Below are 20,129 nucleotides of genomic sequence, written 5' to 3' on the forward strand. Positions count from 1 at the left end.
GTGATTTTAGAGGGGAATTGTTAGGCACGAGTTGTGGGGTTAGGTGTTCTAAAACACAGTTATTACATATAAAAATTGAAGTTGAAAATAGAGCAAAGATTACAAGATTACAATTTTTACAAGGAAATAGTGTTTCAGTCTTTACACTTCAAAAAGTTTTTAGTTCAATGTGTTACTTGCTTAGTTTCTTTGTAATAATTTGTGTAATTTACTAGCAGTGTCTGAGTGATTTTGTTACAGTAAATCTGGCAAAGGTTTATAAACTAAAACACACTGCAATGGTAAAACTAATGCAATGAGTTCACAGGGTTTTGTTTTTTATTTTTTGTAGAAATGCACCATGACATAACGCTTTTGTCAGTGGTTGCCAAGTTGCTCTGAAGTGGTTACGGTGTTCAGAGAGGTTATTTAGTCCATAATGCAGTTCTTTAGAGTGTAATGGGTGCTTGCTAGGTGGGTTCTACTTGACCCAGGTCAAATAAGCTCATCCCCAACGCCCAAGTCTTTTTGATATTTGGATCCCTATATGGCTGTTCATATTCAGCATAAGTCTATCCATCTGTTTTTCATCCAGTGAAATTAGTCCAAGAAATACCTCCCCACATTAAAACATGACTTGGAGGTATTATTCAAGACAAACTTGAGACGAGTTAAGAGCTTTAGTGTTGTAATGAGGCTTATGGGTCTGTACAAACACTGAACCCCAAGAATAAGAAATAATGTATAACACTACTACTAATAAACAAAGTCTAAGCAGATACCTTGTACTTCATCTGAAAATTCTGCACAAGCTTAAGGTCCACAAACATACGGATGGTTGCTTGGGTCGTCTCAGCATCTGTCAGGTCAAAATCACTGAAGCTGAAGTCCAGTAGTCTGAGAGATTGAGCAGAGGGAATCGTAGCCGCCTGTGAAGTTAGTACAGGCAGATATTTACATTACACCTTGAAACTCAAAAATGATTTTTTTTTTCACAAACAATCAGTTGCTGTCTTAATCTGTAAACATACACACACACATCTGAACAATCACACTACTTCACTCACTCAACAGACAACCAAACTAAAAGGAAAGATATCACTGACTGTCAGGCATAAATAATCAATGAGCTGCGATCAGCATAGTTTGCAGTGCACAGGAAGAGCACTCGTGCTGCACTTGATTTGTCTTCTCTTGCTGAAAATGGTTCAACAGATAATGCAAGGCACGTAAATAGTGACTCTCTTCCTCTCTCCTGTTGTTTTTATCTACTTAAGTAGAGAAAAAGAAACCACAATCACCTGCAGAGATAACATATTTTTTACATCTGTTTATTATTAACTACAATTCAGGTATTATTGGTTAATGTCCTATTCCATCATACACAAAATTAAGCATATGTTCAGGTGTTTATACATGCCTTGTGAATTATGCAAACAATGGTAAATCTGCATGCTGACCTTAGCTTTCATAAGAGTAATTGGTGTAATTAGCAAACAAATTACTCTCAATTGAAGCAGAAATTCTGCCTCTGTCCATGTCTTAATTGCCTGATTACTCTCACAGGCCTAATCAGAGCAGGCTTTCCATATCGACAGCTGAAAGTGCTGTATCCAAGCAACCTGTGCTCTCTGGGAAATTCCCAGAGGCTATCTGAAGATAGAAAATTTCTGTTTTCTTTACGAACGCTATGAAGAATAAGACTCAACTGAAGCAATATGCTATGAAAGACAGCAATTTTAGCATGGATTTGAGGTTTTCGTCAACAACACAAAGTGTTTTTAAAAGTGATATGATATGATACAATACAAAACACAACTGAGTTTGGGAGTTTGGCAAACTACTTTAAAAATACAGCTTTCCAGGCTACAAGATACACATATGTTACTCTGTTATGTGCTCGTATGTTATCTTAAATGAATTTAACTTTCCAACATATGAAATAAATGTTGATTCTCCGCGTTGCTGGGCAGTAAGATGTTTGTCAATTTGTGCTAATGAAAATGTAGTTAACTTAGTAGGGTTGCTAATTTTAAGATACTTCTCAGCATTTTGCACTTTCCAAATACCTATAATAACCTATGGCTCATCCAATCAGATTTGAAATATCTTTTTCATAAATTGATATTCCAACATTGTGGTTTGAATGACACATTCAAGATGATGATGGTCTATTTCGATATGAAATGATGAGAAATTGCAATTTACCGCAGTTACCTGGAGCGCCCGCGTCTCTTCCTCTGCAGCTGAGGCATGATAAGAGAGGACCTGCATAATATTCACACACAGCCCACATTAAATTAATGGGTTTGTGAAGTTTCTGTTTTAAGATCATACTGAATGCAGAATAAAACATACTCAAATGAGATCAGCTGACAATGGTACACACTGTTTAAAGTCTTATATATATAATAGTGCTGGGTGATGGAGAATGTAAAGTGAGGATTATGACAATGTGAAGTGCAGGCATTGTGTCAGCTGCAGGGGACAGCATTCCACCAGTGCTTCTGACTGTGACAGCTCCAGAAGGGTGGGATAAAATAAAATAGATGAGTGGGAAGCCTATCTGTAGCAGCAGATTAAAGGGGTTTAAAATCTTTTAAAATATGAGTTTAAAATACTACAAAAAGTAAAACGCAAAATATCTTCCTCAGTCCAAAAAGAGCATTTATTTAAAGGGGAAAAATAAAATGCTAAAAAATAGATTTGACTACTTACGTTGATGTTAGCTGCCATAATTTATTTTGCTATAGCATTTTTTAAATTAGTAAATGTATGAAATCACACTGACCTCAAGTGTGACCTCTTGCTTAGCCATTGCTCTTTCCACTGCTTCGTACATCTGTGTGTTCTGGATTCCCAGTCCGCAAAATATAGCAAAGGCCTCTAGAAACTGCTCATCATTCCTATTAAAGGCTTTTACCTGGCCTGAAGCTTCATCCATCTTATTGACCAACTGGCAGACACCTGCATTTAGAGGTAAAAAAAAAAGACCACAAGAGCGTTAACATTTTTGTATACTCATTATTAAAGTACAACAGGGATCATTTAATTATGTATATATTGTATCCAAAAAGTTTCTGTACTGTACTTTTCAATCTATTTTCCATTTATGGTAACACTTTAGTATAGGGACCAATTCTCACAATTAACTAGCTGCTTATTAGCATGCATATTATTAACATATTGACAGTTTATTAATACTTATAAAGAACATATTCTGCATGACCATATGCTACATCCCTAATCCTACCCAAATTGTTAAACTGAAATACTTTCCTATTAATAATTAGCAAATTAAGAGTTTATTGAGGCAAAGGTTGTAGACAATGTTTTTTTAATAGTCAGAATTAAACCTTAAAATAATGTGTGACCCCATTTACTTTTATTATATGAAAAAAAGTGTCCAGGAGCTTCATTATAAATTCACTTCTCATGTTCCATGAAAGAAATCAATACATTAATATGGGTTTAGAAAAAAATGAGGGTGAACAGATTTGAGATCATTACATGGTTTATCAACTTGGTCTATCAGCTTAGTCTCAACTTAAAGGGATAGTTCATGCAAAAATTAAAATGTGATGTTTATCTGCTTACCCCCAGAGCATCCAAGATGTAGATGACTTTGTTTCTTCAGTAGAACACAAACAAAGATCTTTAACTCAAACCGTTGCAGTCTGTCAGTCATATAACGGAAGTAAAAAGACTCAAAAAGACGACATGAATGCACTCAGGACATGTCAGAATTTGTGGTGAATCAAAGGTAAATAACTATATAAATACTGTTCAGTTTCTTGCACAGACCGATCGTTTTTGTGTCTTTACACATTAATGTATCGTCAAGAGCCAATGGGTTTAATTGTTTTGTTTTGTTGTTTTTTTTACTCTCAAAGCCGTGATTCCTATTCACTTCCATTATATGACTGACAGACTTCAACGGTTTGAGTTAAATTATTTTGTTTGTGTTCTACTGAAGAAACAAAGTCACCTACATCTTGGAAGTCCTGTGGTTAAGCAAATAAACATAAAATTTTCATTTTTGGGTGAATTATACCTTTAATTTGTATTCACTGTTATTTCTATTTACTATTGTTTGGTGTAGAGGCTGATAAAAATGATAAAGTAATCGATTAAAAAACAGAAAGCCTTGGATTTATTTTTAACATGAATGACTCAGGGAGCATACAATAGAAAATATTAACCCTTCAAACCCTGAAAATGACCACCTAAATTATTCTAATCAATTCAGACTTTCATTATAGGACTTACTGATCTGTGCACTTGAATTTGAACAGCACCATTGTTTAGCAACTTGATGTCAATTAAAAATGCATGAGAAATTATAAAATAGGAGATGGACTTTTTGTTTTGAAATGTACTATTATCACATTTATGCTATCTAAAATATATTGTATGCATTTTTAATAAAATCTGTGTGGTGTTTTGGGTGTTTGTTACAGGGTTTGTTCTGATCCCTAGAAATGGTTTGGATCTCTTTTATGTAAGATTTTTAAATTAATTAATTAATTTATTTATTTATTTTGTTGTTGTTGTTGTTTTTCTGTCAGGTATAAATCTTAAATGTACCAACTATAGTATCATACCTCTACACAAAAAGACAAAAAAAATTGTTCAGCTCATATTGTGGAAATGAAATAAAGAAAACACACATACCTATCACTTTGTCCTTTTTCCCATTCCTTATTGGCGTGCACAGTAGACTTTTAATTTGACTGTTTGAGGATTGTAGATTTTCACTCTTTTAAAAAGAAATAAAAGAAAAAAAGAAATGCAATGAAGAGATGGTCAAATAAATTCAGTTTAAAGCAGCTTTGGGAAAAGGTGCAGTTCATGATTCAAAATGGGGGAGGTGAATGTCTTAATGATTAAGAGCTCTGTGAAATCCCAGAAACATCGGGATCCCAGAGCGGGATGACCCTATGCCAATTGACTTTACTGTGCAGCTTTCCCCTGAGTACTTACTGTCCATGGAAATTGCTGGTCTTTGGTGACATCTGCAATGTTCAGTGTCTCCATAGTGTTCTTGACATACTGGGCATACATATAGTTTATCTTATTGACATCGCATTCTCTGTAAAAGATAGGGGAAAAGATTTTAGCACTCCTGTTAAGAATTTTCCTACACTAATACTACACAACTCAAGTACTAAACAGAAATCTTGATAAATGAATAGTTCACTCAAAATAAAATTGTATTTTTAATTTCTTTCTCAGTTTACTTATTCTAATGTTTTTCCTAACCCATATGGCTATGGCGTGATTATGAGTTGATATGACAATAAGTGGTCATTAAAATATAAAAATATAGTATGTTTTAACCCTTACAATTTTACACCTCATTCAAAGAGAGAATTTGTTGAATCCATGCTGCCAAAGTTACACATTTTGCACTTCCTTCATATTTTGAGGTCACACCATCTGACTGCCTCCACAACACATCCATACCTACTTTGTCTTGTGTTTACCCACAAGACTTAAGGTTTCAATCAAAACACATTTGTGAAAGAAGATCAGAAATATGGTGGAATGTAATTCTTACCAATACCCAAGAATAATTAGGTTCCCAGCAGGCATTCCAATCTGACTATTCTAAAAAAAAAAGACTCAAATACTTAAGCTGCATATTTTCTTACGCTTGGCACGCTAGTCAATAACTCACAATGCAAAATTATTTTAGATTAAATATTTCAAATACTACAATGTCTATTTAATATGAACGATAAAAAGCATTTGAATTAAAAATCCAAAATAAATATATAAAAATGTGCATGTAAGTGTAAGGCTAATGTGGTGGAATAAAATAAAAACACTGGGAAAAAATGTCCTATATCTCAAAGTCAAAGCTATGTTCTAGAAATGTCCTGTCCTATTTACCATAATCCATTCTCAAGTAGCTGTAGCTATATACATTTATGTTAGGGGTGCAAGATATATAACGGCCGATGATTTATGCACATCAAAACTGACAGCTGAGGCCTGTTGCATGAAGCTGGTTTTGGTTTTTACACAGGGAAGTTTGCATTTTATGGTGCCTGTAAGGTGACATGTTCAGTTCGCTTAGTTTTGTCATGGACATGATATAATAACTTGTGGGAACATGATAATATGTTGTGGCCGTGACATATTAATTTTAGGTAACATCATATTAACTTGTGGGAACGTGATATATGTCATGTCCACAAGATCATTTTGTCGAGGTTACGAAATCCTTATTTTGTGGTCTTGAGATGTTATGTTGAGGGAACAACATCCATTTCCCGTAATCCCAGGTTGCTATGACATTTTCCCATCCAGTGTCACGTCGTTTAATTAGCAAATCCATTTGCGCTCATTTTTGAGCCCATGGGCGTGCCGGTCTAAAAAAGAGGTGTTTTCATGCGCATTCAAGGCGCAATGCTATTTTAAGGAGCTGAAAATAGACTGCGCCATAGACCAGCTCAAACCTGGTCTGAAGTCTGGCGCAATGTTATTTCTTTGTTACTCAAAGAGTGTAAGTCTCACTGGACTATAAGTCGCAATATATTTACAGCCAAGAACCAAGAGAAAACATTACCTTCTACAGCCACGATAGGGCGCTCTATGTTTTCAGGGAAAGGCTACGGGAGCACTGAGGCGCCCTCTTGCGGCTGTAGACGGTAATGTTTTCTCTTGGTTCATTTCTCTTGGTTCATTTCAAATTAATTTTGATAAATAAGTGACACCTGACTATAAGTAGCAGGACCAGCCAAACTATGAAAAAAAGTGCGACTTATAGTCCGGAAAATACAGTATTTGCTTGCACACGAGCAGCTCTGTTTTCATTTCGGATTTCTGTCTTTGCGCTTGCTAAATTCAGCCGAGTAAATAGCAAATCCGTCATGAGCGCAACTGGCTCTTGAAGGGAATGGAAGATGAGACTCTGATTGGTTTATTGCATGGTACGCCCAAAAAACACCCATTACTCATCAAGAGAATAGAGACAACCCATTTAGACCATTCGCCTGGGCGCGCCAACCGTTTATCCATCGTTAAAATAGCAAAAGTGGAATTGGACATGCCCTGAGTGCACCTGCGCCGTGTGCTTTACACTTTGCATTTAGATAGTTAAAACAGGGCCCATTAGGGCTATATTTTTATATTTATTGTTATAGATGCTTATTTCCCCTTTCAATTTGTGTATCTCTTTGCATAGTTAATGTTTTACGCTAGCATTTCTAGCCTACCATATATTTTTTAAACAAATTACGGAAAATTATGCTAATAAAGTTTTGACTTTATGATTTTATTTATGCCCATGTGTGATGATAAATGAGTGTGTTGGTTTTTCATTTATAAGTGAAACTATGTGAATAATAATTCCCCAACAAAACACTATAGTATTTATAATTATGGTCTATTATGTAGCCAAAATAGAATTAAATATATATTTTCAATTTAAACTGCATTCATAAAATCAAAGCTTTATTGGCAAATCGAGAATTTACGGTCACACAGGTTTGTTTATGCATTAAACGCATGGTCACGAGAAATGGATGTCGTTCCCTCAACATAACATCTCGAGGCCACAACATAAGGATTTCGTTACCATTGACAAAATGATCTTGTGGCCACGCCACAATATCATGTTCCCACTAGTTAATATGATTTCCCTCAAATTTATATCTCATAGCCACGACATATTATCACATTCCCACGAGTTATGTCGAAGCCACGACAAAACTGAGTGAACCATACATGTCACCTCACGGCCACCATAATATTTAGCTTTAGCAAACTCTGATTTTTTTTTCGGGCTCAAAAAAGGGGTTGGTTTTGACCGAGTTTCATTGCCATGGTAATTTATGTTACACAGCTACCCTACTCTGGAGCAGGGCTTTTTCTGGGTAAGAGATCACAAACCCCAACTGGAACAAAAAATTAGCTGTGAACAAAGTGACATTTATCTGATGCAATAAAGCCACTCCCACTTTTTTCATGCTTTTTATTAAAGCAGTTTAGAGTAAAAAAAAAAAAAAACGTCACAATATAAATTACTAAGTTCAGCTGATTCATTTGCATCGTTAGATATTTTCTTTCTGCTGCCTTCTTAAACTTGTGCTTAAGTGTTTATTCCTTCCTTGTAAATGCACTTAAATAGCAACATCTTTTAATCTTCAGCAGAGAAGTAAATTGTGCCAGTTATCGCAAGGAGTAAATCAAACCAATGCTCTCCATGTTTGCTGCACTTGTAACACTTGCAGGTGCACACGCTCCAGAGTTAATCACAAACTCTGCATCAAACTCTGAGTCGATACACTGAAACCTGCTGAACCTGATCTAAACCAGGTTGGATTTGATTGGTCGTGCCACTTGTAAACCTACTCTTTTACTCTAGTTTATTAAGATTATGACTAAAAACATTGCTGAATTTTCAAATAAAAAGATGTTTAACCTAGTAAAATGCATATTAAAATCTAAAATTTTTAAGGTTTTTGCATACTACATAACCAATCAATAACTTTATTCAACACTGTACTATTATTCAACTATCAAAACTAAATTATTTTTCTTCAATTAGATGAGCTATAGAACAGTAAATGTAAGGTTCCACATTCAATACAACTTAAACTGTTTAATCCAAAAAAATTTTTTACTTTTTTTAATTTTTTTTGAAAAAGTGTGTGAAAAATTGTTTTATGGTCCATAAAAATTGTGACCCGTGGGATAATGTGTGTACTGAATTGACATATTTCTGCAGTCATAATTTTTGATATATACATTTTAGCCCAGTTATTTTAAACTTTTTATCACATTTTATTTGAATGTGATGACACTGGTAATGTAAGAATCTATGGAAATAATTTGATGAAACAATTCTATTCTTTTTTCTTTCTATTCTATTCAATTCTATTCTTTAAACTTGTGGTTTTGAAATAGTGTACATTTTAACATTTATTGTAGTGCAGCACCTTGTCCCATAGACTCCTATTGTAAATTCAGAACTATAAACATATTTTTGTTTTTACAAGCTAAGGGACTTTGTCTTGCATTTTCTTTTTACATTACATCTTCTTTTTTATGATAACCCCACCTGTTTGGGAAGTCCATGGATCCTGCAAGCTCCTCATATTCCATGTGAAACACACTGGAGAAAGTGTTCTGTAACACAAGCAGAACAGCAATTACTTACTCTGCAGTTTCACTCACAGAGGTAAACTTTGAGGAGGTTTAGCCAGTATTTCTGAGGCTTTTTAATGCTATTAGTGTCTGGCTGCCTGTGTAAACTTAACATTGAATATCTGCAGTCACATAGTTTAATGTGCCTGTGTTTGTGCATTTCTGAAAGGGTTAGAATTTCCAGCTCATGACAAGTATACAGTTATGGAGCAAAGTTCAGTATGAAAAGCATTTTGCAAGCAGTCATAACAAAAATGTTCACAGTGGTTCTGTGCAATAAACAAGGTTCATTTCCACATTCCAGATATCATAACAGACTTAGAATATGGGTTTCTCAACTAACTTGTCTTTCCTTTGCAACAGCTACTCTTTCCAAATTTGAAGATACTAGGAGGACAGTTTTTTAATAAATTAAGGTGCCATTCGAATGCACTTCAAGAGGTGAAAACTGCCATGGTTAGGAAGACTGCTGAACTCAGTTTTTCACAATGGTTAATCTCTTTCCATAACACTCGCTATCACTGTGACCTGGATAATGAATTCATAAAATTAACAAGCTGTCTTTCTACTTTATATCTGGACTACTTCCAAAGACTATAAAAACTGTGTGTCAAGTTGAGGAAAACCAGAGCTTTTTTTATGAACAGAGTATGGAGAACTAGGTTTCTAGGTCAACAAATAACCTTTGAATTATGATACACATCTAAAAAACGGAACTTTCTCTGAAGAGATCAAGTCTTTCTACATGATACTACCTTCATCACAACAGCTCAACTATCTAGACAACTTAAATATAAAAATGTAGAATGCAGTTCCTTCGTATTTTGGAAATGTTGACAAATATGGACTATGGACATTCTCCATTAACACTAATAACTAGAAACTTTAATTGGGTTCACTTGCGTAGCCTAAATGTGGCCTATAATGTCTGACCTTTTGTAATACATAATAAACTGGACTAGGTAATTGAAGGTAATGTTCCAATGTTAATGGTAATGGTAATTCTATGCCCCTGTCTGCTTTGACTATAAACAACATTTTACCACATTCATATTAATGATTCTACCTCAACATCATTGCAAATGAAATAATTGTAAATAATTCAGACAATCAGGCATTCATGGTGTTTTAATTAACACATGAAGCGCAATACTCATGAACCAACCTAACAAATAGGTGCACATTCGTAGAGCAGTGATTTTGGGTTGTTTGCAAAGCCAAATATAGGGAACATTGCACATACAGTCAGTACACCTTTAAAAACACACATGCCCAGTGAGGTGGAACACTACTGAATGAGAGCTTTTCCTGATTGCTCAAAGGGAAGGAAGGGTTCATTAGTTAAAAAAAAAAAAACATGACTCATCTACACTTCTTTGTGATTCCACCGAAAGGTTTTCCCAGCTTTTCATGTAATACTGTAGATTTCTCTTTTATCTTAACAGAAGTGCATTTTTTCAGAATACGTAATGTTTTCTTGGTACAGTATTTGCAAAGTGGCAATTTATTGAAATGTATTAAATTCATTTCACAAAATTGTAATATCATCAAAAAGTTGATTTATTTCACTAATTCCATTCAAAAAGTGAAACTTGTATGTTATATTCATTCATTACACACAGACTGACATATTTAAAATGTTTATTTCTTTTAATTTTGATGATTATAACTGACAACTAAGGAAAATCCCAAATTCAGTATCTCATAAAATTAGAATATTACTTAAAGCTGGGGTAACTTTTGACGCTCTAGCGGTTAATAAACAGAACTGCTTGCGTCTTGCGGAAGAACATCATAGCCGGAACTACTTCTCTCTGTTTATGTCTATGAAGAATCACAAAGGTACTTGGGTTACTCCTCCGCTGTACCCCCGAAGCAATCAAAAATAGTCCGAATATAAACACTTATTATAGGTGCACCCTAGTGATTCAGGACAAGCTAAAAACACGGTTTGGAAAATGGATTCATGGTGTACTCGCTTATTATATACATTTTTCTACATTTTGAACACAAACAAAGTTACGGACCGCAGCTCTGATTGGTTGTTTTTTACCGGGAGTGGATGAATTTCTGCAAATGTTAATAGGACCACTGGGAGGAGCCAGAGGAGCTTGATTTGTTCCCAGATTATCTGTCTCATATTCTACTGTCAAGACATAATGACAGGTTTAACAAACGGTTTTACAAAATTTACCTACTGCACCTTTAAGACCAATAAAAAGATAGGATTTTTAGAAATCTTGGCCAACTGAAAAGTATGAACATGAAAAGTATGAGCATGTATAGCACTCAATACTTAGTTGGGGCTCCTTTTGCCTGTATTACTGCAGCAATGTGGAGTCGCTCAGTGTGGCACTGCTCAGGTGTTATGAGAGCCCAGGTTGCTCTGATAGTGGCCTTCAGCTCTTCTGTATTCTAAGGTCTGGCATATCGCATCTTCCTCTTTACAATACCCCATAGATTTTTTATGGGGTTAAGGTCTGGTAAGTTTGCTGGCCAATTAAGAACAGGGATACCATGGTCCTTAAACCAGGTACTGGTAGCTTTGGCACTGTGTGCAGGTTCCAAGTCCTGTTGGAAAATGAAATCTGCATCTCCATAAAGTTGGTCAGCAGCAGGAAGCATGAAGTGGACTTCAAGCAACGTGGATTGTGTGCCTCTCCTCTCTTCCTCCAGACTCTGGGACCCTGATTTCCAAAGGAAATGCTAAATTTACTTTAATCAGAGAACATAACTTTGGACCACTCAGCAGCAGTCCAGTCCTTTTCTGATGCTGTCTATTGTTCAAGAGTGGCATGACACAAGGAATGCAACAGCTGAAACCCATGTCTTGCATATGTCTGTGTGTAGTGGTTCTTGAAGCACTGACTCCAGCTGCAGTCCACTCTTTGTGAATCTCCCCCACATTTTTGAATGGGTTTTGTTTCACAATACTCTCCAGGGTGCGGTTATACCTATTGCTTGTACACTTTTTTTCTACCACACATTTTCCTTCCCTTCGATTCTCTATTAAAGTGCTTGGACACAGAGCTCTGTGAACAGCCAGCCTCTTTTGCAATGACCTTTTGTGTCTTGCCCTCCTTGTGCAAGGTGTCAATGGTCGTCAAGTAAGCAGTAGCCTACATAACTAGACTGAGAGACCATTTAAAGGCCTTTGCAGGTGTTTTGAGTTAATAAGCTGTTCAGAATGTGTCACCAGGTGTCTTCAATATTGAACCTTTTCACAATATTAACAATAAAATGGGGTATGATTTAAAAATGAGCATCCCTCCAAAAACATCTACATTTCTGTCTCTTTTCAAGTGTTAGTGTATATAATTAGTTGTATTTATAGGGGTTATTAAAGCACAATTCTATAATAAGGGGGTTATTATAGAAACCCCCTGGACCACACTAATTTTCAACGCCTGGCTATGGCCAAGTTCACAAGGAATGGACTGAGGCTGGGGTCAAGGCATTAAGACCACACAGACGTGTCAAGGAATTTTCTGAACCACAGACAACGTCAGAGGTGTCTAACCTGGGCTAAGGAGAAGAAGAACTGGACTGTTGCCCAGTGGTCAAAGCTCCTCTTTTCAGATGAGAGCAAGTTTTGTATTTCACTTGGAAAACAAGCTGAAGGAGTCTGGCGGAAAGGTGGAGAAGCTCATAGCCCAAGTTGCTTGAAGTCCAGTGTTAAGTTTCCACAGTCTGTGATGATTTGGGGTGCAATGTCATCTGCTGGTGTTGGTCCATTGTGTTTTGAAAACCAAAGGCACTGCACCCGTTTACCAAGAACTTATTAGAGCATTTCATGCTTCCTTCTGCTGACCAGCTTTTTGAAAATGCTGATTTCATTTTCCAGCAGGATTTGGCATCTGCCCACATTGCCTAAAAAAAAAAAACAAAGGTTGGTTAAATAACCATGGTGTTGATGTGCTTAACTAGCCAGCAAACTCACCAGACCTGATTGTCAAGAGAAAAATGAGAAACAAGAGACCAAAAAATGCAGATGAGCTGAAGGGCACTGTCAAAGAAACCTGAGCTTCCATACCACCTCAGTAGTGCCACAAACTGATCACCTCCTTGCCACGCTGAACTGAGGCAGTAATTAAAGCAATTATTTAATACATAAGTTTCACAATTTGAGTTCAATTACTGAAATAAATGAACTGTTCCATTACATTCTAATTTACTGAGATGCACATGTATTCAGAAAGCACTGGTAGTTCCTTCAGAATTTTTTTTTAATTATTTTTTTATATCAGGTGTTTTGGGTACATGAGGTGCATGTGTATTTGTTGCCATATTTCTTTGGCTGTGGCAAATAAGGAAGCAATTTGAGTGAAGTTCTCTGCTAGCGAGTCTGCTATAAAGTGTTTCTTAACTCTCGCACTCAGCTATGTAAATATCCTCAGCCTCTCTTTTAAAATGCCTAAATGTAGTACATTAGCATTGGCGAACTATTAACAAATAAATTGTAATCGTATTGAGGTAAAATGTAAAATAATAAATTGCACTTTAGACATTAGTTAGGCCTACAGAGATACACCATAATGTTATGTAATTAATCTAATTAAAATGTGTTTTTCTAAATTAACCAAAAAAAATGTATCTTCTAAACAACCCAAAGCTCAGTGGTTCTCAGTGTTTTGTTTTGTTTTGTTTTTTGAGCCATTGTTTTGGAATATTGCGAACAATATTCTTTTGTTTGGTAGTATCAGCAGAACCAGTATCTGCTCATCTCGTCCTGAATCTTTGATATAAACCCACTCCCCTCCAAACACCGTAGAGACCCTCTTTCAAAAATATTGCTTGCTGCGGCCTCAATGTTCTCACTATGCCTCCACTTATAAAAGCTGATATATTTAATTCTCTTTTAGAACATTTAGTCTCAACTACAAGCAAATCTTTTGCTTTAGGCTAAAAATCCAGATGTCAAAAAGGCATGCTGTTTAAAGCCCAAGCTTAAATTGTTTTCAAGCATCCTAAAGGGATATTTTGGATAGGCAATATCTTGGTCATAGCAAAGAAATGCAAAACATGCTTGATATTTCCATGTTTTATGATCATAAGAATTCTTTAAAAGTTTTTGGTGTTTTGGAAATAAATGTGATGAGATATTTTGGTCTTACAGCTGTTTCCCTGTCAGAAATGAAGACAGTGCATTCTTGGGCCTGCATGAAAGACAAGATGGTAGCCACGGTTTTCCTCAGTAAGACCTCCAAAGACTGCTGCTCTTCAAAGATCAGACTAGCCAGATCCAACAACACCTAAAAAAACACCCCAAACCATGATCACTGCTTATAGCCAAGTTACTGTTCAGACATGCCTATACAAAATTTATTTCTACTAAAATGTGGAAAAATACCTGGTTTCGCCTGTTCTCCAGCTGTGATGTCTCATAGAGTTGTGCATTGTGTAGCACTATGCCAGAGAAAGCCAGGTACGAGGAAAAGTCCTGTTGAGATGAAAAATGACAAATTATTATAATAAAATGACAGAAAATATAAAATAACTACAGTATAAACTGAAATGTGCAAATGTTTCACCCTCTCATCCTGTTCTGTGAAGGCACTGTTCTCTCCACACCTTTTATTGATTGCTTGTGCTACTCCGACAACCTTTAAGCATTAATAAAATGTAGCAGTTAAGTTTTAATAGCAAATGTTGCAAATATTCAGTTCAGTTCAGGCACTTTTTATGTTTAACTTCATCTCTCACCTCATCTCTGTGATTTTTGATGGGTAAACACAAGATGCTCTGAGTCTTATATCCTGTAATTTGGTCCACCTCTGCATTAAAACGTGGATCCTGAAGGAGAGGAAATAAATCAACCACAATTCCCATTTATCCAGCTAATTATAACTTGCCGTAATATCACTATTTAAAAAATCAGCTGCCCATTTCGTTAGACAATGTAGTTTTTTTTTTTTTTTTTTACATAGTTCAATTTAAAAAAATACAAATAAAAAATCCATCCTATGCACCCTAGAAATACAACTTAGTCATAAATGTGACCCTGTACCACAAAACCTTTTTAAGTCACTGGGGTATATTTTTAGCAATAGCCAAAAATTATCGATTTTTCTTTTATGCCAAAAATCATTAGGATATTAAAGAAAGAAAAATGTTCTATGAAGATATTTTGTAAATTTCCTACCGTAAATATATTAAAACTTAATTTTTGATTAGTAATATGCATTGCTAATAATTCATTTGGACAATTTCAAAGGCAATTTTCTCAGATATTTTTTTTTTTTTTTTTTTTTCACCCTCAGATTCCAGATTTTCAAACAGTTGTATCTCGGAAAATACTGTCCGATCCTAATATGGAAAGCTTATTTATTCAATATTCAGATAAGTAATGGTTTACCATAAATAAATACATAAATAATCAATTTATCAAATATGTTGAATTTGTTTTTCAGTGTTTAGCTCAGGTCGCAGGGTAGGGTATGCCTGATTAGAATGCCTTGGGACTTTGTGTCTGTTGTTGTGATACCACCAGCCTATCAGCACTGTCATGACGCCATTTTATTCTTCATTTCTTGTGGCTCAAAAACAACTGTGTTCCTGAGCACACATGACAGATTTCCAATTGTGAACATCTAGGTGTGTGTGTGTGCAACACCCGAGCAACTGCAGTTCTGTTTTGCACCGTTATTGACACAGAAATTACAAACTTTAAGTAAACAAATATGTTTGATTGAGAGACAGATGGCGTTTAATGGCACCATGAGGACCTAGTGTTCTTTTTTTAATTTTACCCTGTTGTGATATGCGAAAACATGATGTTTTACATTGAATGTTTATATGAAACAGTGTCTTACAACAAAACCATTAAACACTTTAATTTCATTGTCAAACATGGTTAATCTTAACCTTAATTTTAGCGTTTTAAGATACATACTGTTAAAAATTAAGATCTTCATTTTATTCTATTATTCTTTCTCTTTCACACTATCTTTCTCTTTACCTCTTTTTCCTTTCCCTCTCTCTGTAGAAACACGACTAAACTAAATTACAAAGAGCTAAAAATACCAGCCATCATTATACAAACTGTTGGTTAGCAACTGAATTGCATAACATTTAAATCTAATCAAAGGCCTTAAGAGATATAGCCTAAATTACATTTCTGAGGAAATACTTTTATTAGTACTGGAGGGTATTATAAAGGAGTAAATTTTATTTCAGCCTCTGAAACCAAAGTGGTCCTTATGCAAATGACACCTTATGCACAAGGTAACACAGAGGAATCCGATAAGAGGAGAATGTTTTAATAAAACTGCTGTCAGAAATTCTATCTAATTATTGAGATATGCAGGTAAATCCAAACATTTCTCTATCCAATGTTTTATTATAAGATCAAAAGGTGATGATACAGTCTGATGGAAGAAACACAAATTTGTCTTAGTTGTCGTTTAACAACTAGCCCATCTCATGACCAATCATTTCTACTTATCTTTTTTCAATTTGTATTTATTTTGATTTGATGTATTTAAAATGTCACAATTTTTTATTTCACGTGGGTCAAATGTTCACAATATCAACAAATGTAGGCTTTCTAATGTATAGTCTTTAAGGAATAAAACACTGAAATGGCAAACAGCAGGTGAAATGACAGAGCCTCACCTCATATGCATTCTTGATGTTCAGAGGCTGTCCAGTGGCTGCCACATACCCCACAATTCCTTTGTTCCATTCAAGGCGAATACCACTGTTGGAAGCCTCCTCAAGAGTGGATCCTTCTGCGACATCAAATAGCCGGCTAACCAGGAACTTCCTGTTTGAACTGTCCTCTCCAACCAAGAACAACGAATAGCGATCTGCTGCTATCAACTCGTGAGTGTGTAAGAAGATCCTGTGGCAGAGGACAGTAAGGTCCAAGTGACTTGAAACATCACGTACAAGCTCCAACAGACGAGCACAGCGGTCCCCGTTTTCACGAACTCCTGAGTCCATAATGCCTCCACCCTCATCTGTCCCACTGCCTGAGCCAGGCCGCTGGGGAGGAGGAAGTGGCATTTGCACCCTTTCTGTATCACTAAGAAAAGTAAGCGAACCCTCAGCGTCTTTCACAATAATGGGGCGAAGTGGCCTATCAAACTCAGATGCAGAGATCTTTCGTGTAGGGGTGGATGGAGCTGGACTTGGAGAAGGTGCATCAGTTGGACCCAGTGGATGGATGGCCGATAAAGGTTCAGGCAGAGCTTTTGATGCTTCCCGAGATGGCTGAATGGAGTGGACACGTTCAGCAAACCATGCGTTTACCATTTCCCTTAAAAAAAAAAAAAAAAAAAACATTAACCAAAAACATTAGCTCAGCAAGCTCTTGACCTAAAAAAACAACAATTCCAATTCAAAACTAAATCTCAGTAACTGCCTAATCTGAATACACCTAGTCACAAAGCTCATTAGGTATTTATCTTGGTAATACAACCAAGCAGCTATTTCCTAGGTAGGTATAACACTCATACAAGTTTGGCTTCTAAAATCTGCCCGCATAACATTTTCTATACCTTTCATGCTGGTCAAATGAATTTGCATGCATATTATACAGTAAACAAACACAATCATTTTAAGGTGGGACTTCCATTCCTAGAGCTGCCATATGGCTTCCTCTTATAATGTCTCTGCTACTCAGCTGGAAAATCTCATCCTCAAACAGTTGAGCAGCAAGATAAAACAGCAGTGTAGAAAACTGTCACAGTTCACCTCAGTTATTTCAAGGTTTTATGAGCAGTTTGCTAGACTGGACCTATCTATATAATGAACTGTTGCAAAGGTTCTACGTAACTTTCTCGAAGTTTTCATTGAAAGTTGAACGAGACATTGAGTTAAGCAGCTCAAATGGAAAACACTGGAGCATATAACAACCCACAATCATAACATTTGCTGATAGATTATTTCCAAATCTGTCAAAACAACACTGATGTAGTGGCTTTTATTAAACTAACACTACAATTAAAGCATTAAAATAGCCTGTAACAAATGTTTTCAATAAAATGTTTATTATTGGGGTAGGATATTCAAACCACCAAAGTCTCAGTGGACCCAACCTAAAATGTCCTTGGCTAGAATAGTTTAAATAAACAACATTCCCTTTGAAGAGACACCATCCAACCATTTCCTAAAGTTAGTAAATTCATCTAAAGTTGCTCATGCTAAGAAGTCTTAATTTGTTCTGACCAATCAAATAGTATAGGATTTGCATGGGTTGTTTTTTTCAGTGGTAATAAATGAATACATTAATCATTAATTAAACAAGCAAACAAACAGCTGGCCAGGTGTTAAAGAAAAATATAATTGAGTAAAAGCAAATAAAACGTAAAAATTAATCAGTTAATTTTGGGGATTCCCAAAGGGCAGACACACAGCCAGGAACAGCACAAGGTTTGATAGAATTTGTGAAAAATTTCAACAGTCTCAATCTAATTCTAAACTACTTTTGATTTGGGCAATATAGATGGCAAATTTGTATGAATTCCTATGATTCATACATTTTTGTATGATCTGCTTACACCCAACATTTCTTTCGGGTTTTTTTTTTTTTTTTTTTTACACTTTTGTATGAATCAAATCATACACATTCATATGAAACTGCAGAACTGGAAAATATATGTGTTCTAATGAAAGCAGGTTGCTTTTTTTTCATTATGTGTTATGTCTGATCTTCTTCCTCAAAATTTCACCAGTACTGGACATAATTTTCTGAGCACATAGTTGTCTGGACATGGAGGTGTGTTAATTAATCTGATATCATAGTTAAGGCAAATTATTTGTTTAAAGCTCTGCATTAAAGTGCATAAAGAACATCAAATCCATCAATATATCAATCACTTCAATATATAAAAGTTCAAACCTTTGTTTGTTGGTTGTTATTGATTAAACAGTGTAAGCAATGAGTAGCTATACATCAGAGTAGTGTATATCAACGACGGGAATATGTCACATAAAAACACCCGTAGCTACATTGTGAAATTGCTAGACACAACCTAAGATATGATTAATTCCTCTAACAAACGAGTTCACAATTATGTTTCCATCGGAGTTCACAAGAAAAAAAGGCAATAAATACTTACACTTTCCTTTACAAACAACGCAAACTTTAAAGCAGCTAAAGATAAGGTTGAAATTATTTGGCGATGATAAGGAAATGGAACGCTGCGTTGCGCAGCTGCAGCAAGCGGGTATACAGCCTCATTACAGGACTACATGTCTTTCAACTGAACTAGCCGTTGAACTTACCGAGAAGCCTTTCGTACAAAATAAGAATGTGCGAACTCTAGGTTGTCGTCAAGCCAAGCCTCCATCATCCCTTCTTTTTCTGGAGGATAGAACTCCATTCTGCCTCCACAGATCAGCCGGTGGATATCATCCGCCTGCTCTATTCTGATGTTCAGTCACAAAGACACTTCCACCACAACCACCACCGGCGTCTACACGGGCTGCACAATACTCTCTCTCTCTCTCTCTCTCTCTCTCTCTCTCTCTCTCACTCTCACGCGCTCTCTCTCTCTCTCTCTCTCTCTCCCTACACACACACACACACACACACACACAGAACGCGGCTTTACACATTAAAAGAAAGTCTATCACAAAGCAATGTTAAACAAAACTCTTAAAGCTTGTTATTTGGATAGATACCTTAATATCAGACCTCAAGGTAATTATAACACTTGTAACAGTTGTAGATATTTTGGTACATTATGAGTATCCTGTATCACATCACATCACTTTTTTTTATTCATTTGGCGCTTGTATGTAAAATGTATCAATTATATATGTTTTACTGCCATTTGATATTAGGAAATACACTCCTCATAACCACTCCATCAAGTGAATCAATATGCCAAGGATACCATATGGGTAGTTCGCATGACATGTCAATTAGTGATTGTAGCATGGTTCAAGCTACATTTGAAAGTATTTTAATCAACATAATATTTCATTGTTATCATTTACAATTGTTATACATTTAACTGTTTTATAAGCTGAATTTCAACTGAAAA

At 35.7% G+C, this 20,129-nt stretch overlaps 1 protein-coding gene across 2 annotated transcripts; it reads right to left on the bottom strand.

Annotated features, from left to right (window-relative positions):
• Positions 1-734: 734 nt before the first annotated feature.
• On the bottom strand, positions 735-19,564 carry LOC127943427 (cGMP-specific 3',5'-cyclic phosphodiesterase-like). 2 transcript variants are annotated; one of them, XM_052539905.1, is made up of 12 exons: positions 19,366-19,564; positions 16,750-17,395; positions 14,839-14,928; positions 14,667-14,738; positions 14,486-14,575; positions 14,250-14,387; positions 9,050-9,117; positions 4,963-5,071; positions 4,654-4,738; positions 2,771-2,946; positions 2,197-2,247; positions 735-908 (listed from the first exon to the last, which is right to left on the bottom strand). In XM_052539905.1, the coding sequence occupies exons 1-12, from the start codon at positions 19,461-19,463 to the stop codon at positions 750-752; spliced, it is 1,782 nt and encodes a 593-aa protein (XP_052395865.1). In that variant the 5' UTR covers positions 19,464-19,564; the 3' UTR covers positions 735-749. The 2 variants fall into 2 exon arrangements, with proteins under 2 accessions (XP_052395865.1, XP_052395864.1); XM_052539904.1 differs by having other exon boundaries at positions 2,188-2,247.
• Positions 19,565-20,129: the final 565 nt, after the last annotated feature.

This window comes from Carassius gibelio, chromosome A22, assembly GCF_023724105.1.
Source record: "Carassius gibelio isolate Cgi1373 ecotype wild population from Czech Republic chromosome A22, carGib1.2-hapl.c, whole genome shotgun sequence".
NCBI classification, from domain to species: domain Eukaryota; kingdom Metazoa; phylum Chordata; class Actinopteri; order Cypriniformes; family Cyprinidae; genus Carassius; species Carassius gibelio.

Bases quoted from the DNA above. Each gene is read 5' to 3' on its own strand.
- LOC127943427 (XM_052539904.1), bottom strand. From the start codon at position 19,463: ATGGAGTTCTATCCTCCAGAAAAAGAAGGGATGATGGAGGCTTGGCTT. The intron at 5,072-9,049 runs GTGGGGTTATCA...TATCTTTTACAG, and splicing joins TCCATGGACTTCCCAAACAG to AGAATGCGATGTCAATAAGA. The intron at 2,947-4,653 runs GTATGTGTGTTT...CTCTAAATGCAG, and splicing joins GAAAAAGGACAAAGTGATAG to GTGTCTGCCAGTTGGTCAAT.